This window comes from Ranitomeya imitator, chromosome 1, assembly GCF_032444005.1.
Source record: "Ranitomeya imitator isolate aRanImi1 chromosome 1, aRanImi1.pri, whole genome shotgun sequence".
NCBI classification, from domain to species: domain Eukaryota; kingdom Metazoa; phylum Chordata; class Amphibia; order Anura; family Dendrobatidae; genus Ranitomeya; species Ranitomeya imitator.
In genome coordinates this window covers 41,064,920-41,088,828 of record NC_091282.1, presented here as the reverse complement: position 1 = coordinate 41,088,828, position 23,909 = coordinate 41,064,920, and the positions used below count along the sequence as shown (strand labels likewise).

General features: G+C 42.0%; 1 protein-coding gene across 1 annotated transcript in view; it reads right to left on the bottom strand.

Annotated features, from left to right (window-relative positions):
• The window catches only part of DCC (DCC netrin 1 receptor), a 1,008,503-nt gene that overhangs the window by 327,042 nt on the left and 657,552 nt on the right, over positions 1-23,909 (bottom strand). Inside the window, exon 7 of the mRNA XM_069745998.1 lies at positions 20,121-20,241. Within this exon, the coding sequence (XP_069602099.1) occupies positions 20,121-20,241 (121 nt within the window). The remainder of the gene's footprint in view (positions 1-20,120; positions 20,242-23,909) is intronic.

Sequence of the window (23,909 nt, the reverse complement as noted above, 5' to 3'; positions counted from 1 at the left end):
TTCTAGTTCTTCCATCTTGTTTGTCAGGCTTCTGGCGTTTGCGAGCATGCAGTTTAGAGGATTTTGTTTTGTTCCAATCCCAATAATGCATGGGATCACATCTGAAGAAGCTACTGCTGAAGGTATAATGCCTGCAATCACCTCTGAAGAAGCTACTGTTGGTGGTTAATGCATGGGGTAAAAACTGTTGGTGTAATGTGTGTGCTCACCTCTGAGGAAGCCATTGCTGGAGGCATAATGTATGGGAGAACCCCAGAGGGAGCAGCTAGTCATGGCATAACTTTCCCTAAGGAAGCTACTACCGGTGGTGTAATGGGTGGTGTCACCCCTGGAGAAGCTTCTTCTGATGGTGGTTCTATTGGCTTCATTTCTTCATTTCTTTGATTTTATTCCTCTTGTATTTCTCTTATGCCGTGCATTCTTTATACCTGTGTACTCATGACCTCCTCTTTTCTCTTGTTTAGGTCAGTTTCCAGTTTCCAGTACATTACTAGCATTGGCATTATGACTATTCATGTTTAGCTTGTTGCTTAGGACCCCGTTCTATAAACTGTTCCATCGTTAACAAGTATATTTTAATAGGATGATGGTTAATTATTTGACGCTCTTTATTCGATGAGGAACAAAGAGTTGCTCTCCTAAAGAATTATCTACATTCTCGAGCAGTCATAAAGCTCATTGAATTCCCCTCTATTTTTTTCAGCAATTTTTCACGTTGAGAATCATTTACCGTTTCCTATTGTTAAACAAACATTAAAATGCAATCATTTTTTTTTCTCTAAAAATGTTTCCTATTTGTCGTTTATTCACAATCAGCATAAAAAAAGCTTTGCCTGGAAATGAGATAAAAACTCATTGACACACAAGCAGAAATAAGCTTTTCATGAACTCGCTTGTTGGTTTCAAGCGCGCGTCGGGGCTTGGGGAATTTATTACGACTTTGGCAGGATCATCTGTGCTCTGCTGAATTGTTAGCAGTTGTACATAAAGCAGGGAGCGGCCGTTTAAATCTCATTTGTGCTTCTGTTGCCACCACATTGAGTCCAAAACAAGCAAAAGATCCTAGTAATGTCTGTACAGCGTCCAGGAGCCGTATGCCTCTGAAAATCTTGTTTAGTTGTGTGTTTTTTTTTACATTGATTTTTTTTTTTACATGTCAGTTTTGGAACAAACAAAAGCAATAGTAATAATACAGCTCCACTATATAAGAATATTACTCTTTCAAAATACATGCCAAACCTAGGGCTTAACATAATCTGAACAGAATGGGACTGGGCAGATTAAACGCATAAATGTGTGGTTGTCCTGAAGAAGGAGGTGGTGGACTCTGAAAAGCATCAACAAAAAACCTGCAATATGCCACTACTTTTGTCGTGAATCCAGAGAGCGCAGAAACACTTATAATCTTGATGCTTTAGCCACAATGTACTGTTCATCCGAAAATTGGATTTAAGAATATCATTTTAATTTTTGCTATTCGATTTGCACAAATGCAGCAAAATGGTGGCTAGCAGAAGAGCTGGAAACAGGATAAATGAAGAAAGAAAGTTTACACTCATATGACCCTCACCTGTCTTCTTTTTTGGGGGACCAGTGACATCTTCACTGGACTTTTATTGGTGTCTTCCAGTGACTATTGGTGACTAAGATGTCAGCCAACAGAAGGTGCCAAAGATGCCGGGCACTGGAAGACACGGAAGATGCCTGACACTCTAAAACACAGAAGATTAAGAGCACTGGAAGACGTAGAAGATGTCAAGCACTGGAAGATACTGAAGATGTTGGGCACTCAAAGATGCTGGGCACTGGTAGACGTAGAAGATGCCAAGCACTGGAAGATACTGAAGATGTTGGGCACTCAAAGATGCTGGGCACTGGTAGACGTAGAAGATGCCAAGCACTGGAAGATACTGAAGATGTTGGGCACTCAAAGATGCTGGGCACTGGTAGACGTAGAAGATGCCAAGTACTGGCTGATGATAAATATGCCAGGCATTCAAAGATGCAGAAGATACTGGGAGCTTGAAGATGCAGAATTTGCCAAGTACTGGAAGACACAGAAGATGCTGGACATTCAATGATGCTGGGCACTGGAAGACGTAGAATATGCCAAGCAATGGAAGATGCTGAAGATGCCAGGCACTGAAAAATGGAGAAGATGTCAGGCACCGGAAGATGTTGGATACTGGAAGATGAAGAAGATGCCAGACACGGAAAGATACATACTATGCTGGGTACTGTAAGACACAGATCATGCTGAGCACTGGAATATGCAGAAGATGCCGGCACTGGAAAACTTATGAAGATGCCAACCACTGAAAGACTCAGAAGATGCAGCACTGCAGGCTACAGAAGATGTTGGGCACTGGAAGATGTACTGGAAGATGCTGAAGATGCTGGACACTGGAGGAGGCAGAGGATGCCAGGTACTAGAAGATGCTGAGGATCCCGAGGACAGATGCCGGACACTGGAAAACAATGAAGATGGCCTAAAGAAGACTTCACCAGTAACTGGTCAGAAACAGATGACGGGAGCAGGGCTGTGTGGTGGGACAGGTGAGGGAAGGTGAGAATATTTTTTATAGAATTTTTTATTTAACATATGCTTATTATACTTTGAGATCTTGAGAAACCTTACAGAATTATGATTCACATTCGATTTGCATCAAATTCAATGCAAATCAGATTTCCTGGCCCAATTTGGGCAAATCCTCCATATTCGAATTTCTGCTCATCTCTGCTGGTGGTAACCATGTAAATCGTGAATGAATTTGGCACTGTGAAGGGAGAATATATCGCATTATCAAGATAAGAGGAAAAAAGGTGCACTTGTCATTTGGCACAATTATAAAAATCACAATAAATATGCAAATCTACTTTTACTGGAAGACAAACTCTGCTACACCGGGATTTGTGTGAGCTGATGTTCCTCCTGCCTGTTGTTCTATACAGATCTGATATCTATGTTGCACAATTTCCCACGGGCAACACAAACAAATGTAATATGTGGATTGAGCGTCCGGCATAAATCTGTAACATTGTGATCGCAAGCACCGGCTGCTAAAAAACTCAGCTGAGTATTTTCTGGGTCATTTGGGTAATGCCGTGATAGCTGGAAGATGCGCTGCCTCCAGCTCAAAATAAACTCTAGATCTAGCACGGAGATGCAGGTCACACTGGGATAATTCGTCTAGTCAGCTATGATGGTGGAACATAAAGATTTCAGACTGGAAGTTGTCAGTGAATAAAGAAATATTCTATCATCTCTGACCTCCCACCGAAACACCCCGATATCCACAACTGTTCAAAAATGAAATCAAGCCAGACATGCAACTCGAAGTACGGATCACCAAGCTATAATTTTCCAACATTGGACACATCATGTGAAGACAGCAATGATTGGAGAAGGACATCATGGTCGGAAGAATAGAACAAACAAGGCGAAGAGAAAGACTAGCAACCCATGGCTTGATACAATCAAGATAATGGTTGAGAAGACCCTGGTGGACCTATCTAGGCTTGCACAAGATCGATCTTCCTACAAATCCTTCATTCATGAAGTCAAGTTTATTAGAGATGGATAAAGAAATATTCTATCATCTCTGACCTCCTACCGTCATCCCGATACCCACAACTGTACAAAAATGAAAGTAAGCCAGACATGTCATTCAAAGCAAGGATCACCAAGCTATGATTTGCCAACTTTGGACACACCATGTGAAGACAGCAATCATTTGAGAAGGACATCATGGTTGGAAGAATAGAAGGAACAAGGCGAAGAGGAAGCCCAGCAACCCAATGGCTTGATATTATCGAGATAACAGCGGAGAAGACCCTGGTGGACCAATCTAGGCTTGCACAAGATTGTTCATCCATCAAGTCAAGTTTAACAGAGATTGATAAATGGAGATGCAGTTCACAATGGGATAATTTGTCTAGTCAGCTATGATGGTGGAACATAAAGATTTCAGACTGGAAGTTCTCAGAGATGGATAAAGCAATATTCTATCATCTCTGACCTCCCACCGACACCCCGATACCACAACTGTACACAAACCAGACATGTCACTCAAAGCAAGGATCACCAAGCTAAGACTTGTCTACTTTGGACACACCATGTGAAGACAGCAATCATTGGAGAAAGACATCATGGTCGGGCTCGGAATTATAGAAAGAACAAGACGAAGAGGAAGACCGGCAACCCTTATGACTTGATGCTATTAATATGACATCGGAGAAGACCCTGGTGGACCTATCTAGGCTTACAAAAGATCGATCTTACTACAGAACGTTCATCCTTTAAGTCGCCATTGCTCAAGGCTGAACCGAAGGACGCTAAATATATAGCAAGATAAAAAAAATGTTACCTTTAGTTTGCCCCAAATTTGAAGAATATTTTTGCATTATTTTGCGTCGTTCTCCAAATTTCATCAGGGTCTCTGATTTGTCTCCATACAATTTCAATACAATATCTCATTGTGCTAGCAAAACCTTCTACAGCCTGAACTCCACATCGCAAACACTGGGTGGCCACATGTAGACACATGGAACATACACATCTCCTGGCAAAGTATCTCAAAATGTATATATATATTTCTTCTTTCATGAAAGCTAGTGATCCCCTGCCACTAATCTTAGGATAACTTTAGCCAAGAGTAAAGGTAAGGAAGGAAGAACATGTCTGTATGTTTAAGACGAGAACTAGTTACTGGCCTCATCCACTGTTGTCATCATTGACCCATACTTCCTAGCATCCTTGTTTTACACCTTTCAATGACAGTGGTCATGCCACGCAAATGGAGCAAGTGCTGTGGTGCATTCTAGTGACAGCCCTCACATCCAAAATTAATTGCTATTCCAAGGACCACTACATGATAATTTTCCTGCTGCAAAGTCCACGCCTACTTGCAGAGTTTCAAAATAATCTGGCAGCAGGTTTTTACTACGGAATCTGATGTAGGGGCTGAGAGTCTGATTCCAGTGATGTGTCACGTACTGGGCTACTTGTTGCAGTTTAGATAGAATCCCTGCTTTCTCTGCTGTAGATGTAGCAGTGCTCAGAATGCTGAGCTGTGTATAATCCCGCCCACACATCTGGGTACACTGCAAGCAGCCAATCGGTGGTGGAGGCGTGGTTGGACTAGTAGGCAGAAGACACCTAATCCTCCAGTGATCATCTCCTGCTGATAATACACTAATTCTATTGAAACTACAACAAGATGCTGAGCAAGTGACATATGGCTGGAATCAGGATCTCTTCCCGGACGTTATACTGCTCTCAGAAAACCCTGCCTGCATGAGACTTTCGAACATATTTTTCGAGCATGTCGAAGTCACTTAATTAGCACCCGAGCATGCTCAAATAACACCTTATCTGATCACGCTCGCTCATCACTAGTAGATTAATGTCTCCGAACCATCAAGCTACAAAGAAACACAAACTCCTATTAGTTATATTTCTATGTATTATATAATAATAATAATAATTATTATTATTAAGCCACATTACTCAATAGCGCCCCCCGGTGGCTCAGTCATTGAAAATATTCAATCTTACTAAATAGATCTATTAAGCACAATCCCCTCCTATGAGGACACTTTTGCCACGATTTCATCCTTAATGTCTGCCGCATTTTTTCTTACAGGCTATTGTGTAAAAAGCCAGTGACGGCGGCCATATCAGCGCGGACAGCTGTCTGACAATATGACTGAAGGCTCTTGTACTCCAGACCGAGATAATCAGACCCAGAAATTCAGAGCGACAGTGATTAAACGCACATAATGCGCCCATTAACCGCCCGGTCACAGGCTTTTTTTCTTCCATTCTTCCTTTGACAACGGAGAACATTTTTTGGTCGGAATGTCTCTTGCAATTTTAGAATTTGTGTCCGTAAGTGACACATAGAAATTCTAGTAGAGACTCATTATATTTCTTTTATCTATTTTCTTCGTTCTTTGAAAGCCAAATTTTCCAGAAATGTCTCTTATCATAGAAACCTTTAAGCGTGGAGGAAAATTTTGTTGCATAAAAAAAAAAGAAAAAGGAAGTGACAAACTTAGCAACACCAAGAAGGAAAAATGGTGGGATTTTGGAAATCTCCAGATAGATAGAAATGTTACTGATAAATGATGAAGAAATGGAATCAAAATTTTCAAAACATCTTGATTTCTTCAGTCTGGAATATGAGCCACGTGTTGAAATCCCGGCACCTCCAGCCTCGGCTGCTATCAGTGAGGTTATTAATGGTCATCTGAGGAAGTTCTGCACTTGGGCAAATCATCAAAATCCGCTGCTGGCATCTCTTGTGTAATCACCGACCAATGGCGTCCCAGATGTGCTCGATGGGAGACAAGTCTGGAGACGCTGCAGACATAGGAGCACGTTGAGGCCATACAGGCCGCTCACAGTAGTATGAGCAACGTGTGGCCTGGAGTGGTCATGTTCAATTATTCCCAATGGGACACTTTGGAGAAATAACCACACCACTGGTTCCATCACAAAATCAATGTAACGCCGAGCTGTTAGTGCACCTGAAATGAAGACTGGACGGGTCCAGCTCCTGGACATTATGCCGCCCCACACCATGGAGTAGGATCGGTGTGACGTTCCCTTGTTGTGACCTCTTTATGGCATCACCCACGTGGTCTCCTGTTCAATTTCCAGCTTGCACTGCGTCCAAAACAAAAGTGGGACTCGTCACTGAAGAGGATGGACCTCCGTTCCAGCCTCCATTACCTTTTGACTCTGCACCATGGTGGTCTTTGAGAATGGTGTCAATGAAGAGGTCATCTCGAGGTAACGTCACACCAGTCCTACTCCTGGGATGACGGTGTGGGTGACATAATGTATGCTAGCTTGACCCTTCTAGTTTTGTCGCTTGTGTGACTGTGAGCAACCTGGGCGGTCAGAACGTGGTTTTTTTCCATTCCCTTTTTCATGGGTTTTTGCACCATTTTCTCTCAGTTGTATAACAGATGGAAGGTCTGTGCGGCCTCGTGCCAAGGATCGGGACCATAACAAGGCTGAAGCTGGAGCTATTTCTACGGTACAACCACTCTAGAGCTCATTGATTGTACATTGCTACTTTCAGACCTGGAGGATTTTATCAGTGGCACGGGAAGCACTTTGGGGGAAAATTTTGACCCATAGCCAATTGGGAGTAGAGAATGCTTCGATCCAATTGCCATTACTATAGGCATTTATGTTTTTCACATGTTCTATTTTAGGAGTGCAGCCTTCAGTTTTGGCTTGAGAAAGGCTCATTCAGAGCCGAAACGTTTCCCAGACATGTGACTTGAATAAATCCTGCACGTTTTTCACCAAGGATACGGAGTGCTGCCTTCTTTTTTGAATTTGTGTGCATTTGGGGCAATCATTGAACAGGTTACCTGGGGGCTTTACACGCGATGATAAGTAATTGTGCTGTTCCTTTTTCTTACTGCTAACTATCTATCTATTTACTATTAAAAATGGGATAGCAGCACTCCAGTTCCAAAAAAGTGATGGTGTTTACTCACCCTTTTTTTCTCCACATAAAAGTAAATAGTCCATACAGTAGTGCTGGTTCACCCGCTCAGGTTAGCGTCCAGCTCTTGAGTCCTGCAGCAAACACAAGCAATACAGGAGGTCTGCACACCTCCAGACATAGACACTGAATGAGACAACTGGTCTCCTTTTTATCTGCCATACCACGACCCGGGTTGAGGCTATGTGAGCAGCCAGTACCACTCATCTCTATGACTGCTAATAACCTGGCCCTGTTACGACCTACTAACTCTCTCAGCACTACATGTGCTGGAGCCTGCTTTCCCGGGCTTAAACCACTGAGGCTACCAACCTCGATGATACATATCTCCCCTCAAGGACGTGTCTGGCAACCATCTTACACTATTGTCTGTCTATTTATCCTTTCTTTCACGTTCTCTCTTGTTTTATAACTTCGACCATATTTTGGGTCCGAGTGTGATCGGACGCACCCAGATCAATATATTTCTACAGTATCATGCCCATGTCCATTTTTTTTTTACCATGAATGAAGGCGGTTTGGGGATAAAAATCTCAGCATGTCCGAGCTTGATTCAATATCCGGCTCGCACTCGGTCATACAAGTCAAGTCGCTGACACAATGGAGAAGATGGAGACATTTTTCTCTCCATCGTCTCATCTGTTCCAGAATCGAAGGGTTCATACTGGAGATTTGCTGACTCCTCCAGGAGCTCGAGAGGTCTTCCCTCATTACGGGCACTTCCTGGACATATCAGGAAAGTTGCCCAACATCATGTGTACCGTATATATATATATCATCATACTTTACGTAGAAGAGGTCAAACAAAACGATTATCATTTGATTTTGCCAAAAACATTTTTTTCACATTGTATTTATTTATTTTACATATTTTTAATTTTTTTTAATTTTTTGCTCTCCCTTCCCCTTTCGTTAGTCTCTGAGGCCTCCTTGCTTAGTCTACGTTTCCAAGGCAACAGACAGGAAGCAGGCGTTAAACAGAATCTTTCATCTGGGGAAGGGTTGATGGGAATGGATGAAAGAGTATAAGCAAGGTCAGACATTTAGCGCTGAATACAAATCTGTCACGCCTAATAGATGAAGCTCTTTAGTTTCCGGGGAAGTCAGGCTGCACCCAGCAGCCAAGGAGAAAATAAAAAGACATTCAGGCATGAATGCCAATCAGTTTCTATTGGGAACAGTGATGTATGTACACGCGGCGCGGCGTGGCGGCACACTCCGCGGCAGGAGATAGGCAAAATTAAATAAATATCAGTATTTATGGACGGGCCGATTCTCCTCACTCCGGATATTTATTACCTTCTTAAAGGGCACACGGGAAACTGATTTGTCGCTCTTTATCTCTGTACGCCACGCTGCCTTTTTTTAAAGGAACATCGTCCGTCATAATCATTATTTCGTATGATTTTTTTTCTTTGGCTTTGTGCCATCTTGGCTGGTGTTTACATGGTATTGTCATTCCTCAAAAGCCTAACCGGTGCCAGCATACATCTTCTACTTGGACGGTGGCCACATATGCACCTTGTCTTATTAAATGGCTTTTTTTTTTAAATTAATTCCCTAGCCTGACATATACAGTAATCAACGCAACCTATGTAAGCCATACGTGTGAAAAATTAAAGGGGAGGACATGTAGTGTTATTGCCAATGACCCGTCAACGACCTCCGAACTACGATAAGGCGAAAGAATAATGTGAAGCCCCATTGCATTGCCAATATCAGCTCTACTTTATATCATATAGCAAAAAAAAATATATATATATATACCGTATTTTGGAAAAAAATATTTCAGCTATTTCTATGTCTATAGAGGAAGAAAACAAGATGTTGCCCATCAGAATTTTATAATGTTATTTTTCCCTGTAAAAGAGAATTTGAAGGTTTGCATCTGAATGATAGACCATTGACTATGAAATGAGTCAGAATAGAAATTAGAATGTGTTAATATAGACATTCACTCTAAGTTTCGAGTCAGTGACATCAGCTCGTTACTTAGGCCACTTAGAGTGATGGCCGTCATCATCCCATGTGATAAAGTCTTCGGCTTCACGTTATTTTCTACTTCCTACATTGGTTATGATATCCCTTTCTATCTCAGCGACCCCCATAGTTTTCAGAATTGTCATGGATGAAAACAAAAATTGATAATGAAGCCTGGGAGAAAATAGGTCTGTTAGGTTTCGTCCATAAAAAGAACAATTCATGGTGTTATGGAGGGTATACCTATGAAGAAAACAGGCAGGTAGGCAATATTTGAGGAACAAGCCATTCAGGTTCAACCCTTTACACATTGGGACAGGTAGGCGACCCCCAGAAGAAGGCAGTTTCCCGAAACATGCGTAGGGGCAGGCATTGGCACCCACCAGAGGTAATTCTTGCACATTGGGACAGGTAGGCGACCCCCAGAAGAAGGCAGTTTGCCGAAACATGCATAGGGGCAGGCATTGGCACCCACCAGAGGTAATTCTTACACATTGGGACAGGTAGGCGACCCCCAGAAGAAGGCAGTTTGCCAAAACATGCGTAGGGGCAGGCATTGGCAACCACCAGAGGTAATTCTTACACATTGAGACAGGTAGGCGAGCCCCAGAAGAAGGCAATTTGCCGAAACATGCGTAGGGGCAGGCATTGGCACCCACCAGAGGTAATTCTTACACATTGGGACAGGTAGGCGACCCCCAGAAGAAGGCAGTTTGCCAAAACATGTGTAGGGGCAGGCATTGGCAACCACCAGAGGTAATTCTTACACATTGAGACAGGTAGGCGACCCCCAGAAGAAGGCAGTTTGCCGAAACATGCGTATGGGCAGGCATTGGCAACCACCAGAGGTAATTCTTACACATTGAGACAGGTAGGCGACCCCCAGAAGAAGGCAGTTTGCCGAAACATGCGTAGGGGCAGGCATTGGCAACCACCAGAGGTAATTCTTGCACATTGGGACACGTAGGCGACCCCCAGAAGAAGGCAGTTTGCCGAAACATGCGTAGGGGCAGGCATTGGCAACCACCAGAGGTAATTCTTGCACATTGGGACACGTAGGCGACCCCCAGAAGAAGGCAGTTTGCCAAAACATGCGTAGGGGCAGGCATTGGCAACCACCAGAGGTAATTCTTGCACATTGGGACACGTAGGGGACCCCCAGAAGACGGCAGTTCACCGAAACATGCGTAGGGGCAGGCATTGGCAACCACCAGAGGTAATTCTTACACATTGGGACAGGTAGGCGACCCCCAGAAGAAGGCAGTTAGCCAAAACATGCGTAGGGGCAGGCATTGGCACCCACCAGAGGTAATTCTTACACATTGGGACAGGTAGGCGACCCCCAGAAGAAGGCAGTTTGCCGAAACATGCGTAGGGGCAGGCATTGGCAACCACCAGAGGTAATTCTTGCACATTGGGACACGTAGGCGACCCCCAGAAGAAGGCAGTTTGCTGAAACATGCGTAGGGGCAGGCATTGGCACCCACCAGTGGTAATTCTTACACTAGTATTGTACACTTTTGCTGGTGATCCTTTTACATCTACGGATAGAATGATTTTGTACTGTGTACTTATATTGTATTACTGTATGTATTTTTATACCGTAATTGGTTCTTGTGTACGTTTTTTTCTAATCGGATTTTTAGGCTTCACCCATGTAGAGGACAAGGTATCAAGGCTCTTCTCGTGAAGACAATGTGCCATGGAGGTAACCACGAGTAAGACAGAAAAGTAGGCTCTACCCATGCAAAGAACAGGATAGAAGACTTATAAACAAAACAGGACAGTTTGGCTTCATTCATAAAAAGAACAGGTCATACAGATTCCTCTCAAAGAGAGAACAGATCAGGTAGACTCCATTCATAATTAAAAAAGAAAGCATCACCCATAGAACAAAAAAAACAAGACAGTAAGGATCCTGTCATGAAGATAAAATGGCATGGAAGTTCCACTTACAATGAGAATATTACTTGTAAGCTCAACAAATGAATAAAACAAGCTATGGAAGCTCTGGAAGATGGAAGGAACAGGTCATTGAGGTTACGCCAACAAAGAAAATAGGGCAGGTAGGCTAGTATCATGAAGAAACAAGCCAGGCGGGTTCAAACCTTTAAAGATCAGGGCAGGTAGGCTTCACCCATTAAGAGAACAGAATAGTAAGGCTCATCCCACGAAGAGCATAAACTATGAGGATTACACTCATAAATAGAATAGGACTGGTAGTCGCCATCCATGCAGAGAACAGCTTAGGTAGGTTCCAACCATGAAGACAACGAGCCATGGAGGATTTACCAATGAGGAGAACAGACTATGGATGTCACGGCCACGAAGTGAACAGGGTAAGCAGGGTCCACCCATGAGGAAGCCATGCCATGCAGGCTCCACCCATGAATTGTGGAAAGGTTCCTCTAATGAAAACAGCAGAGCAGGTGGATTCACCCATAAAGAAATTAAGTAGGAAAAAGAACACCAAGGAGAACAGAGTGGGTAAGACTCACATTAAAAAAATAATTGGGACGATGGCTCTGCACCCTGGAGTAAGCTAGAAGGACACATTCTTGAACTTTATGACATGCAGAAAATAAGCCAAAAGTAGAAGTAGGAGTATAGTTCAGGTGACGCTGATATAGGGTAGACTTGCATGCATAAGGCTGCATGGTGAATCAGTGGATAGCACTGGGATCCTGGGTTCAAATCCAGCCAAGGAAAACATCTGCATGGACTTTGTATGTTCTTCCCATGTTCTTCTGAACCCTAAAGACATAGATAAAGGCTAAATTGCCTTCCCATGAAATTGATCCTGATGTGAGTGAATGCCCATGGTGGACCGTTCTGAGGAACATGTTGGTGCTAAGACTCATGGACCATCTTCATCTCTTCCTAGAAGAGATGAAGAACTTCCTACAACTTTAAGGTTCTAGCCTTCTGAACCCTAAAGACATAGATGAAAGCTTAATTGCCTTCCCATGAAATTGATCCTGATGTGAGTGAATGCCCATTGTGGACTGTTCTGAGGAACATGTTGGTGCTAAGACTCATGGACAATCTTCATCTCTTCCTAGAAGAGATGAAGAACTTCCTAGAACTTTAGGGTTCTAGCCTTCTGAACCCTAAAGACATAGATGAAGCCTTGATTGCCTTCCCATGAAATTGATCCTGATGTGAGTGAATGCCCATTGGGGACCGTTCTGCAGAACATGTTGGTGCTAAGACTCATGGACCATCTTCATCTCTTCCTAAGCTAGAAGAACATACAACTCCATGTCAAACTCATTGGTTTAAGGCTGTGGGCGGTGGTGGTGCACCGTGCAGACGAATCCAATATACTACCCGTAATAATATAAACAGGCTTCTCTTTATAATCACCTGTCTCTGTGAACTTGATGAAGGACCTAGTTATATTGTCGCTCTTTGCAGTCAGTCACCGGCAGATGCATTTACTTAATGCCGTGCCCCTGAAGCGGCGTGTGACTGTCACCATAGATAAGTCTCATCATCATGGAGGCATATGTAAAATATTCCATTCCAATCAATGATTGAAGATGCTCCCTGGATGTGTAATGAGATGCAGCAAGAGCTTTGTATTCCGCCCGAGCTTTCCACTGACTTGTGTCTACATCCACGTAATAAGCAATTATATCCAGCCTGACTCAACGATCACCTAACTATAGATCTACAGACCCAAACATCATCCTCCATCCCACGGCATCTAAATCCTAATTTTCCCAAATATTCCCTATCTGTAAGAATAATGACTATTCACATGCTCCATTCCACTATATCATGGTCTTCGAATAGACTGGACTGTCAGGAAGGAGAAGCTCCGGCGCTGGAGGCCACCAATAACTATGGAAATTAGATTAAGAGTTCATCCGTCAATGTTGCTCTGAGACACTGGAAGAGCTCGAGGAAAAGAAGCCTTTAGATGAGGACATGTGTAAGATGCTCTATCCTAGCTACGGAAATTCAACCTTCTTACGGGGAAGCCATTATCGGAATATGACCTATTGTTTAATCCAGATTTTTCCATTAAATCTATCACTGTTTTTTAATTTTCAGAAATTTATTTTTCTTTCCATATCACAATCTGTATTAAAAACACAAAATAGAAATGTTGCCATTTTCACTTTGGCCACTAGGGATTTTTTTTCACTACTCACTACTACTACTTTCACTGTAGGAATGGTGGTCTCACAAGCTCAATACTTCTCTTTTTACTGTCTGTAGGGGTGGTGGGCTCACATGCTCACGACTGCTCCTTTCACTGCAGTAGTGGTGGTCTCACATGCTCACTTCTACTACTTTCACTGTATAAATGAGTGGCTGTCTCACATGCTCACTACTACTATTTTCACAATAGGAATGGTGATCTCACATGCTCACTAGTACTCCTTTTACTTTCAGTAGGAGTGGTGGTCTCACATGCGCACTGCTGCTTATTTCACTGTAGGAGTGGTGGTCTCACATGCTCACTACTGCTTTTTTCACTATAGGAGTGGTGGTCTCACATGCTCACTACTGCTTCTTTCATTATAGGAATGATCGTCTCACATGCTCACTGCTGCTTATTTCACTGTAGGAGTGGTGGTCTCACATGCTCACTGGTTCTCCTTTTGCTGTCCGTGGTGGTCTCACTTGTTCACAACTGCTCCTTTCACTATCTGTAGGACTGTTGGTCTCATAAGCACACTAGTGCTCCTTTCTCTACCCATAGGATTGGTGGTCTCACATGCACATCCTTTTACTGTCTATATGAAAGTTGTGGTCTCACATTCTCACTACTGCTTCTTTCACTGTAGGAGTGGTGGTCTCACATAATCACTACTGCTTCTTTTACTGTAGCAGTGGTGGTCTCACATGCTCACTACTGCTTCTTTCACTGTGGGAGTGGTGGTCTCACATGCTCACTACAGCTTCCTTCACTGCAGGAGTGGTGGTCTCACATGCTCACTACTGCTTCTTTCACTGTGGGAGTGGTGGTCTCACATGCTCACTACAGCTTCTTTCATTGTAGGAATGGTTTTCTCACATACTCACTACTGCTTATTTCACTGTAGGAGTGGTGGTCTCACATGCTCACTGGTTCTCCTTTTACTGTCTGTGGTGGTCTCACATGCTCACTACTGCTCCTTTCACTATCTGTAGGACTTTAGGTCTCACAAACACACTAGTGCTCCTTTCACTACCCATAGGACTGGTGGTCTCACATGCAGATCCTTTTATTGTCTATATAAAAGTTGTTGTCTCACATTCTCACTCCTGCTTCTTTCACTGTAGGAGTGGTGGTCTCACATGCTCACTATTGCTTCTTTCACTGTAGGAAAGGTGGTCTCACATGCTCACTACTGCTTCTTTCACTGTAAAAATGGTGGTCTCACATGCTCACTACTGCTTCTTTCGCTATAGGAGTGGTGGTCTCACATGCTCACTATTGCTTCTTTCACTGTAGGAAAGGTGGTCTCACATGCTCACTACTGCTTCTTTCACTGTAGAAATTGTGGTCTCACATGCTCACTACTGCTTCTTTCACTATTGGAGTGGTGGTCTGACATGCTCACTAGTAGTCCTTTACCTGTCAGTAGGAGTTGTAGTCTCACATGCTCACTACTGCTTCTTTCACTGTAGGAGTGGTGGTCTCACATGCTCACAGTTTCTCCTTTTACCGTCTGTGGTTGTCTCACTATCTGTAGGATTGTTGGTCTCACAAGCACACTAGTGCTCCTTTCACTACCTGTGGGACTGGTGGTCTCACATGCACATCCTTTTATTGAATGTTGGTCTCACATTCTTACTACAGCTCTCCATTTTTGCAATCAGTAGGGGTCTCAGCAGCCAGACCCTCAATAATAATTGATCTATTCTAATTATCTTTCGTACATATGGGATAAATGGCGAGTATTGGGCACATAGAAGCCTTCAACTTGGTCAATCGTTGGAGAGCCGGTGAGACCATTTTTTAGTCCCTCTGCTCTTTCTTGCCCTCTTTGAGTATTACACAAAGTTATGATTAGCTTAGAAAGGAACCTTTGAGTGGATCCATACTCCAGGTCATCTGTTCTCAGATTCTAGGAATGAATCTTGGAGAACATCACCAAACTCTGCCCACGCACCCATAGACGCTCTTTGCGTTCCTCAGTTCCCTGACATGCATGTTTTATGTAAATGTGCCGATACGTAATGATCACTTTGGCTTCTCAACACTCCTTTAGTAGGTCCCGGGGGTGTATATAAACAACCTGCACGGTACGTTCCTTCCTAAAGGCTGTCTCCATCTACTCATAGCCGTATTATAATTAAAAAGATAAATATGTGAGCACTTTGCTGAGAAGATGAGTAATTTCCATGGGGATGGAAACTGTACAGTGCTTAAAGGTAAGGACATGATACATCAATTAGGGATCCTATCAGAGGCGCATTCTAGGGGGAAATCTGGTATTTATACCTCATAGACGCAAAACCAGAGGTCAACAAACGAATAAAGGTTCAGAAACTAAAATATCAATATTTATTTATTAATATATTACTACTATGTTTGAGTAAATAAGATTCTAAACATGTGAGAATCTATAAATATTGGCGAAACTGTATACAAATATTTCACATGTAGCATAGTAGTGATACAATGTTTCACTTCTGCATTGCGGTGCTCTTTGTTAGGTAGGAACATGGCTTAAAGGGGATCGGTCACTTGCAATAAATATGTAATTTTTGTACCCGGTGTAAAAGCCGCTGTTCTACTGAATTCGGCGACGTTTTTCTTTTCTTCCTGCGCCTCTCCGTTCCTGAGATATGGCCTCCTTTTCTCTGCACACGAGCCTTGCCTTTTCAGCCAAGTAGGCATGGTTTATGAGAATACTCCCACAGAGGGGAGGTGACGATCACACCCATGTGGCTAAAAGGTCGAAAAAGGATTCTGGGGTCATATCTCAGGAACGGAGAGGGGTAGAAACAAAAGAAAAACATCGTCGGATTCACGAGAACAGAGGCGTTAATAATGGATTTAAGAAATTATGTGTATATAGCAAGTGACAGTTCTCATTAAAGGGAGTGTCTAAGTTTAAGAAAGAATTATGCCTGCTTTCATCCAAAGACAGGAATATTCCTTCAAAGGGGTCATCACTGTGTCTTTAAGATGGGAGTTAATTAGTGATCAATGCATAGCTGGCTCCTGATACCTCTGGGTAAACAGCGGATTGCCCACCAGACATCATCCCTTCACTAAGTAGAAGACATGGTCGCCATTCAGATGAACATTCCTCGTAGTACTGCATGGAGAGGTTGTATCCAGTAGACCAAGGTTTCACTAAGCTGCCTTCCACTCCTCTCGCACACAGTGACAATTTAAATGAAAAACTGCAGCTGCATCCCCCTCCTCTCCCCTCTAACCTGTTTTCTATTTACTGCATCACAACCTTGACAGTTTGTGTTTCATATACCGGTCACATACAGAGGGTCCTAAGCAGCCCCTGTACTCTGGCCGATCAGATAACTCACCCAACTGGCCTCCTCTCATCTTCTTAGACACTTTGAATGAGAAGCTGCAGTTGCATCCCCCTCCTCTCCCCTCCTCCCTTTTTTCTATTTACTCTGAGAGCTGAAGAGTTTTTTGTGAACATTTAACAAAGCCTGTAGGAAGGGAAAGGCGATTACAGACTACTGGAAGGTGAAGAAAGGGACAAGGGCCACTAATATTAATGAAGCAATGCCAGAGTTTTATACATTTCTATATGCTAAAATAATCGCACATATAAAAGGCTGGCGAAACCGTGTATCACAAAGTACCAAACAAAGGCAAGGACTGATGTGTGGACTGTTGGAGGGATGTTCTGTGTTATCAGATGACCGTGTGTCCATGCGGGCGACATTCTCTACAGAACACTTACACGCTGTCAGTCATGAATCTTTTCAAGAACCTTACAATGGACCCGCGATAAAGATCCATTGAGATAAGAGTCTAAACGCAGAAATGTAAGAATGGAGAATGTTACCGACCCCCTACCCCCACCTGGGAGGTAATCCTCCACAAGACCACCAGAGGGCGATGATCGCTGGATGTTATTGAGACAAATTCATAGAAATGTCAAGTTTTATTATAATGTTATCATTGTGAGAGCAGATCCCGAGGGTAATAACATATAAGGGATCTACCGAGATTACTCTCCATCATTTATTATCTATCTATCTATCTATCTATCTATCTATCTATCTATCTATCTATCTATCTATTATCTATCTATCTATCTATCTATCTATCTATTATCTATCTATCTATTATCTATCTATCTATTATCTATCTATTATCTATTAATCTATTATCTATCTATCTATCTATCTATTATCTATTATCTATCTATCTATCTATCTATCTATCTATCTATTATCTATCTATTATCTATCTATCTATCTATTATCTATCTATCTATTATCTATCTATTATATATCTATCTATCTATCTATCTATCTATTATGTATATATTATCTATCTATCTATCTATCTATCTATCTATCTATCTATCTATCTATCTATCTATTATCTATCTATCTATCTATCTATTATCTATTATCTATCTATCTATCTATCTATCTATTATCTATCTATTATCTATCTATCTATCTATTATCTATCTATCTATTATCTATCTATTATCTATCTATCTATCATCTATCTATTATCTATCTATCTATTATCTATCTATTATCTATCTATCTATTATCTATCTATTATTTATCTATCTATCTATCTATCTATCTATCTGGTATCTATTATCTATCTATTATCTATCTATCTATCTATTATCTATTATCTATTATCTATCTATTATCTATCTATCTATCTATCTATCTATCTATCTATCTATCTATCTATCTATCTATCTATCTATTATCTATCTATCTATCTATTATCTATCTATCTATTATCTATCTATCTATCTATCTATCTATCTATCTATCTATCTATCTATCTATTATCTATCTATCTATCTATTATCTATTATCTATTATCTATTATCTATCTATTATCTATCTATCTATCTATTATCTATTATCTATTATCTATCTATTATCTATCTATCTATCTATCTATCTATCTATTATCTATCTATCTATCTATCTATCTATCTATCTAGTATCTATCTATTATCTATCTATCTATTATCTATCTATTATCTATCTATCTATCTATCTATCTATCTATCTATCTATTATCTATTATCTATCTATCTATCTATCTATCTATCTATCTATCTATTATCTATCTATTATCTATCTGCCTCTTATCTATCTATCTTTCTCACAATTAAAGCTTGGAACATATAGACGTGTTAAATATTGAACCCCATTAACTCCAAAAAATTTGTGTTTTCCCTTTCCCCCACTAGACGACTATGATGCATTCTTCTTCTTCTTCTTCTTCTTCTTCTTCTTCTTCTTCTTCTTCTTTTTGTTTGTTTGTCTGCATACAACTATGAATATCTAGAGAAATCCACACATTTCCATCCTTTCTGCAACAAGCAGATACATAATGATAATAGCAGCGCAGGGAAGGCTGTGAATGTAATTACACCGGGCGTCTATAGAATTAGATGTTACATTGCTATTCTTATTACATGGAGTGGAAGGAGAGAAGGCTGGAAAGTGGCCCCTTCCCCTGCCCATCCCCCACCTGCCCATCTCCTGCCCATCCACCACCTGCCCTTCCCCTGCCCATCCACCACCTGCCCATCTCCTGCCCATCCACCACCTGCCCATCTCCTGCCCATCCCCCACCTGCCCATCCCCCACCTGCCCATCATCCACCTTCACAGCATATCATTTCTTTGGGTTTCATCGGACCATAACAGCTGAATAATTAATGTACAAATAAATGTTTCTAGATTGGGATGATGTGCAGAATTAGAGAGGTCGTCCGAAATTATCACTATTCAGGAATTTAAAAAAAATTTACAATGGAAGAAATTGTATTTAAAAAAAAAAAGTAAAAAAAATTTAATCTGGGGGGTGGGGGAGATTTTAATATTGTAGCAGGAAAAATCAGATATTTTATGTATATAGATGCATCTATATGTGATAGCAACATTCTAGGAAAACTCATTAACAGGCTGCAATGCACAACACAACCACTGGGTGGCAACATACAGACACTGGTAGCATAAACATCTCCTGACAGAGTATCATAAAGTCATGTTTTTGGTTATCTAATGCCACCCATCTCAGGACATGTTGAGAAAGACGTAAGGAAGGACAGATTATATATATTTTTTTTTTTTTTTGCTGCAGTCCTATGTGAAACCACATTGGGATATCACACACAGACTGAAATGATAAATGTTGTCCGTCATGACTGGACTAGAGGAATGTTATAAAAATTTCCCCCCCCCATAATGAGCGACCACGATGTTTTGCTGCAAGGATGAACATTTACATGTCTCCCCTAAATTTCCAATACTATGATGAACTACTGTCCCTTTAATTCAATGTGGGGGAAGGGAACTGACAACCCGGCTGAGCGCTACAATATGGTGCTGAAGGCAGTTGTCAGTTGTCAGGTTTTTTTTTTTGTTAGTTTGAGATGAGATTACAGGATTTCCAATGTGTTTTATGACGGACACTCACCGGGATCTGGAATGATGAGCTGCGCGTACGTCTCTGCCGTCCCGGCTTCATTCTCAGCGATGCACTGATAAAATCCTTCATCTGACCGCACCAGACCTAAAATCCGCAGATTGCTGCCTCCCTGAAATGTACAAAATGCAGCGTTCATGAAACAAATGATAGAAAAGCAGCACAGTTCCATTGTTGGTAAATGTAGCAGAGCCGCCGCTTTGAAGATAATGGTGGTAGGGTCTCTCTGCAGTCCTATGTAAAATGACTGCTACATCTCTTAATGCATTATATGGGTAGTTCAGCTCTCCCCAGCCTACAGACTTCCTGAGCTTTCTGGGGGCATTTTCCTTCTGATGACTGACAGTTTGGACCAGTAGTGGCCACAGACTGGGCAATAACAGTATATGGGCCCTTAGCAGCTGTACAGGTTGCACCAATGAGCTTGAGCCGTTCCTTCTGGGGTCTCTGCACGGTGACTCCAGGCTCCAGAATGCTGCTGTACCACAGGCTTAATTTGGGCAGTATATGTGTAGTCCTTCTCCCTCCGGTTCTTCTAAGTGTCCTACAGTTTCACTCTAGCCTCGGGCTCCCGGTACCTGGTTTCTGCGCTTTGGCTCCTCGGAGGCCCACTCGCAGCCTCCTTGAGCCCTGAAATCTGTGTGCAGCATGGGAGGAGCACAAGGAGACTGACACTGCCTGAACTGATCCAGCTACAGAGCAGCACCTACAAGCTCTATAGCAAAGAGTCTGTAAGCACTGCGCTTCATTCCTTTCCACCACTGCCGAAAAACCGCAAAGGTCGTCGGTAACTTAGTCAATGAGTAGTAAACTATAGAATTATTATTATTATTTTTTTTTAAACTCCATTTTTCATAAGAATGAGATTTTTTTAAAGAGGTAAGTTGCCGATTTTTGCAAGCACGTTGCAATTTTACCCGTTTAAAAAAAAGATAAGACAATCCCTTTAATTGGTGAAACTAGATTGCCCCCTTTAACACACTGTACTCGGTTTTGCTCATCTGTATGTTTTTATTTTTTTTAAGCAGTAAAAATATGTATTAAAAAATAAAAAGTTACTATATAAAAACCCACAAAACATCTCAATATGTAATGACAATCCCTAATGCTGCTGAGTAGAATCTGTAGTGGGGGAGGGGAAATAAAGGGTGTGTACTCTTTTGCACCCAATTGCTCTATTGCTGAGTATATTAGCAATTAAAGGGATTTTCCCCTTTCGCCTGATCTATTTTTTATCACTATAATTCAATGGAGCCTCATGGTCACACAGATATGTTCCTGATTCATTTATGAGTGGTGGAACCCCATCCCCCCTCCCCATGGTGAGGCATTAGTCACTGCTCCTGGGGAAAAGAAATACCTCTTTCATGGGAAGACCCCTTTAAGACGTTGGCACACCTGTAATAAGGTATCAAATAGAATTCTTTCTACCGTTTTGTGTTTTCAGCTCCATAGCAAACCTATATGTCCCTATGTTTGCAGACTGTAAGCCCGTTTCGCTTCTTCCCAAAGAGGAGCAGCGAAACGCGCGTCGGGGCAGAGGGACTCCATCATGTGACACAGACTTTAAACCTGGTGTAGTCAGACCTTGAAGACATTCAACTCCCTCACTCCCCACTCCTTCATAGTTTATATGACTGCAGAAGCACATTTACATAGTAAGGTCTTGATTAAAATTCTTCTACCGTTTTGTGTTTACAGCTCTATTGCAGACCTATGTGTGTTTATGGATGCAGACTACAAACCCCGGTGTAGTCAGATCCTGAAGTCGTAATCAGCTCCCTCACTCCCCTCTCCTTCATAGTTTACGTGACAACAGGACCTGACTACACAGTAACCATGGTCACACATAGATTGGCATAGGAGCTGTGTACACAAAACGGTAGACTCGTTTTTTTTTGTTTTTTTCTTTCAGAGCTACAGCACGTATGAAGTTGATTAATCTTGAATGTATTGGAGAAGTAGAAAACAATGTTTGCAAAAGTATTTACACCCTTTAGTAACGTGCCCACTAATTACAGTCATGTACGTATCGGTCTTTATTGACTTGCTGATCTCAGCTGCAAACACCAAACAGCAATTTTAATATCTTGTTTTTCTTAGAGTTGTTGGATGAGCCGTGTGTCCGCGGGCGATGTACCGCGTGAACTTGTTAGCTACTCATTGCTGTAGCTTTAGTCCTCTTTGCGTTACGGCACCTGTGGGAATCGGCGCAGGTGGAAAAGTTTAATCGAAATTGTTTCGCCGACGGGCAAACCTTTCAAGAAAGAGATAAATGCCTGGCATCTGATCACATCTGAACTGTCTGTGGGGAGCCGAGCAGTAGACAGCGTATTCCACACGAGAGAAGATTCTGAGCGCAGCGTCCGCTCCGACCCGGGGAACGGCACCAAAAAAATCAGCACCCAAGACTGAGAGGAGCCAATGAAATCAACGCTCAATTGTGGGGTTTGTGGCTATGCAAAGTTTACCCCTACTTTATACTAGAGCTTCGGGGGGGTTAATATAAACCCTTCAATATTCTAGACCGGTCCTCAAGACCCACCAACAGGTCATGTTTTCAGGATTTCCTTAGTATCGCATAGGCGATGGAATTATCACCTGTGCGATACTAAGGATATCCCGAAAACATGACCTGTTGGTGGGTTTTGAAGACTGGTGTTGAGGAACGCTGTTCTAGACCATCAGACATACTGACATTAACCCCTTATTAGCCCTAGACCAGGGGTGTCAAACTGCATTCCTCGAGGGCTGCAAACAGGTCATGTTTTCAGGATTTCCTTGTACTGCACAGGTGATAATTTAATCACCAACTCATTATTTGTGAAGTTGATTAAATTATCACCTGTGCAGTACAAGGAAATCCTGAAAACATGACCTGTTTGCAGCCCTCGAGGAATGCAGTTTGACACCCCTGCCCTAGACCACCACAAATACGGTCATTAACCCTTTCTTTGTGCTAGACTCCGAGGAATTCTAATATGAACCCATCCACTCTCCTTAACCTCCAGTCATAGTCATTAACCCTTTCTCTGTACTAGACTCCTAGGGATGCTAACGTTAACTCTTCCACAACCCTGGACCACCAGGAATACTCTCTTTTACCCCTTCTCTGTCCCAAAACTACCAACAATACTGATATTAACCCTAACTTCTTCCCTAGATCACAAATGATTCTGGAATTAACCCCTTTACTGCGTGAGATCACCAGGAAAAATGACTTCAACTTCTTCCCCGCCCCCAAAAAGTAGGTATTTTGATGCTAACTCTTCGACTTCCCTAGACCCCAAGATATGCTGACATTAACCCTAGAGCACCAGGGATTTTGACACCTGTCCTTCTATTATCACACAACACCACCGAGAATACAGTCATTAACCCCTTCTTTGCTCTACCACCAGGGATTCTAGGATTATTACGACCTTTACTGCCCTAAATCACCATTGCATTAACCCCATTTTTTCCTAGAATAAAAAAGATTTTCACATTAACCCCTTCTTTTTCCTAGACCATCAATAATATTGATATCAGCCCTAGTTTTACAATTACCCTAGACCACCAGGGATTTTGACATTTATCCTTACCTTGCCCTAGACAGCCAAACATACTGTTATTGACTCTTTGTCTGCTCTAGACCACCAGGGATACTGGTATTATTAACTCTTTAATTCGCTAAACCATTATTGCATTAACCCTTTTCTCACTCCTAGACCAGAAATGATTTTTGACATTAATCTCCTTTATTTCCTAGACCACAAATTATTCCGGCATTGACCCTCT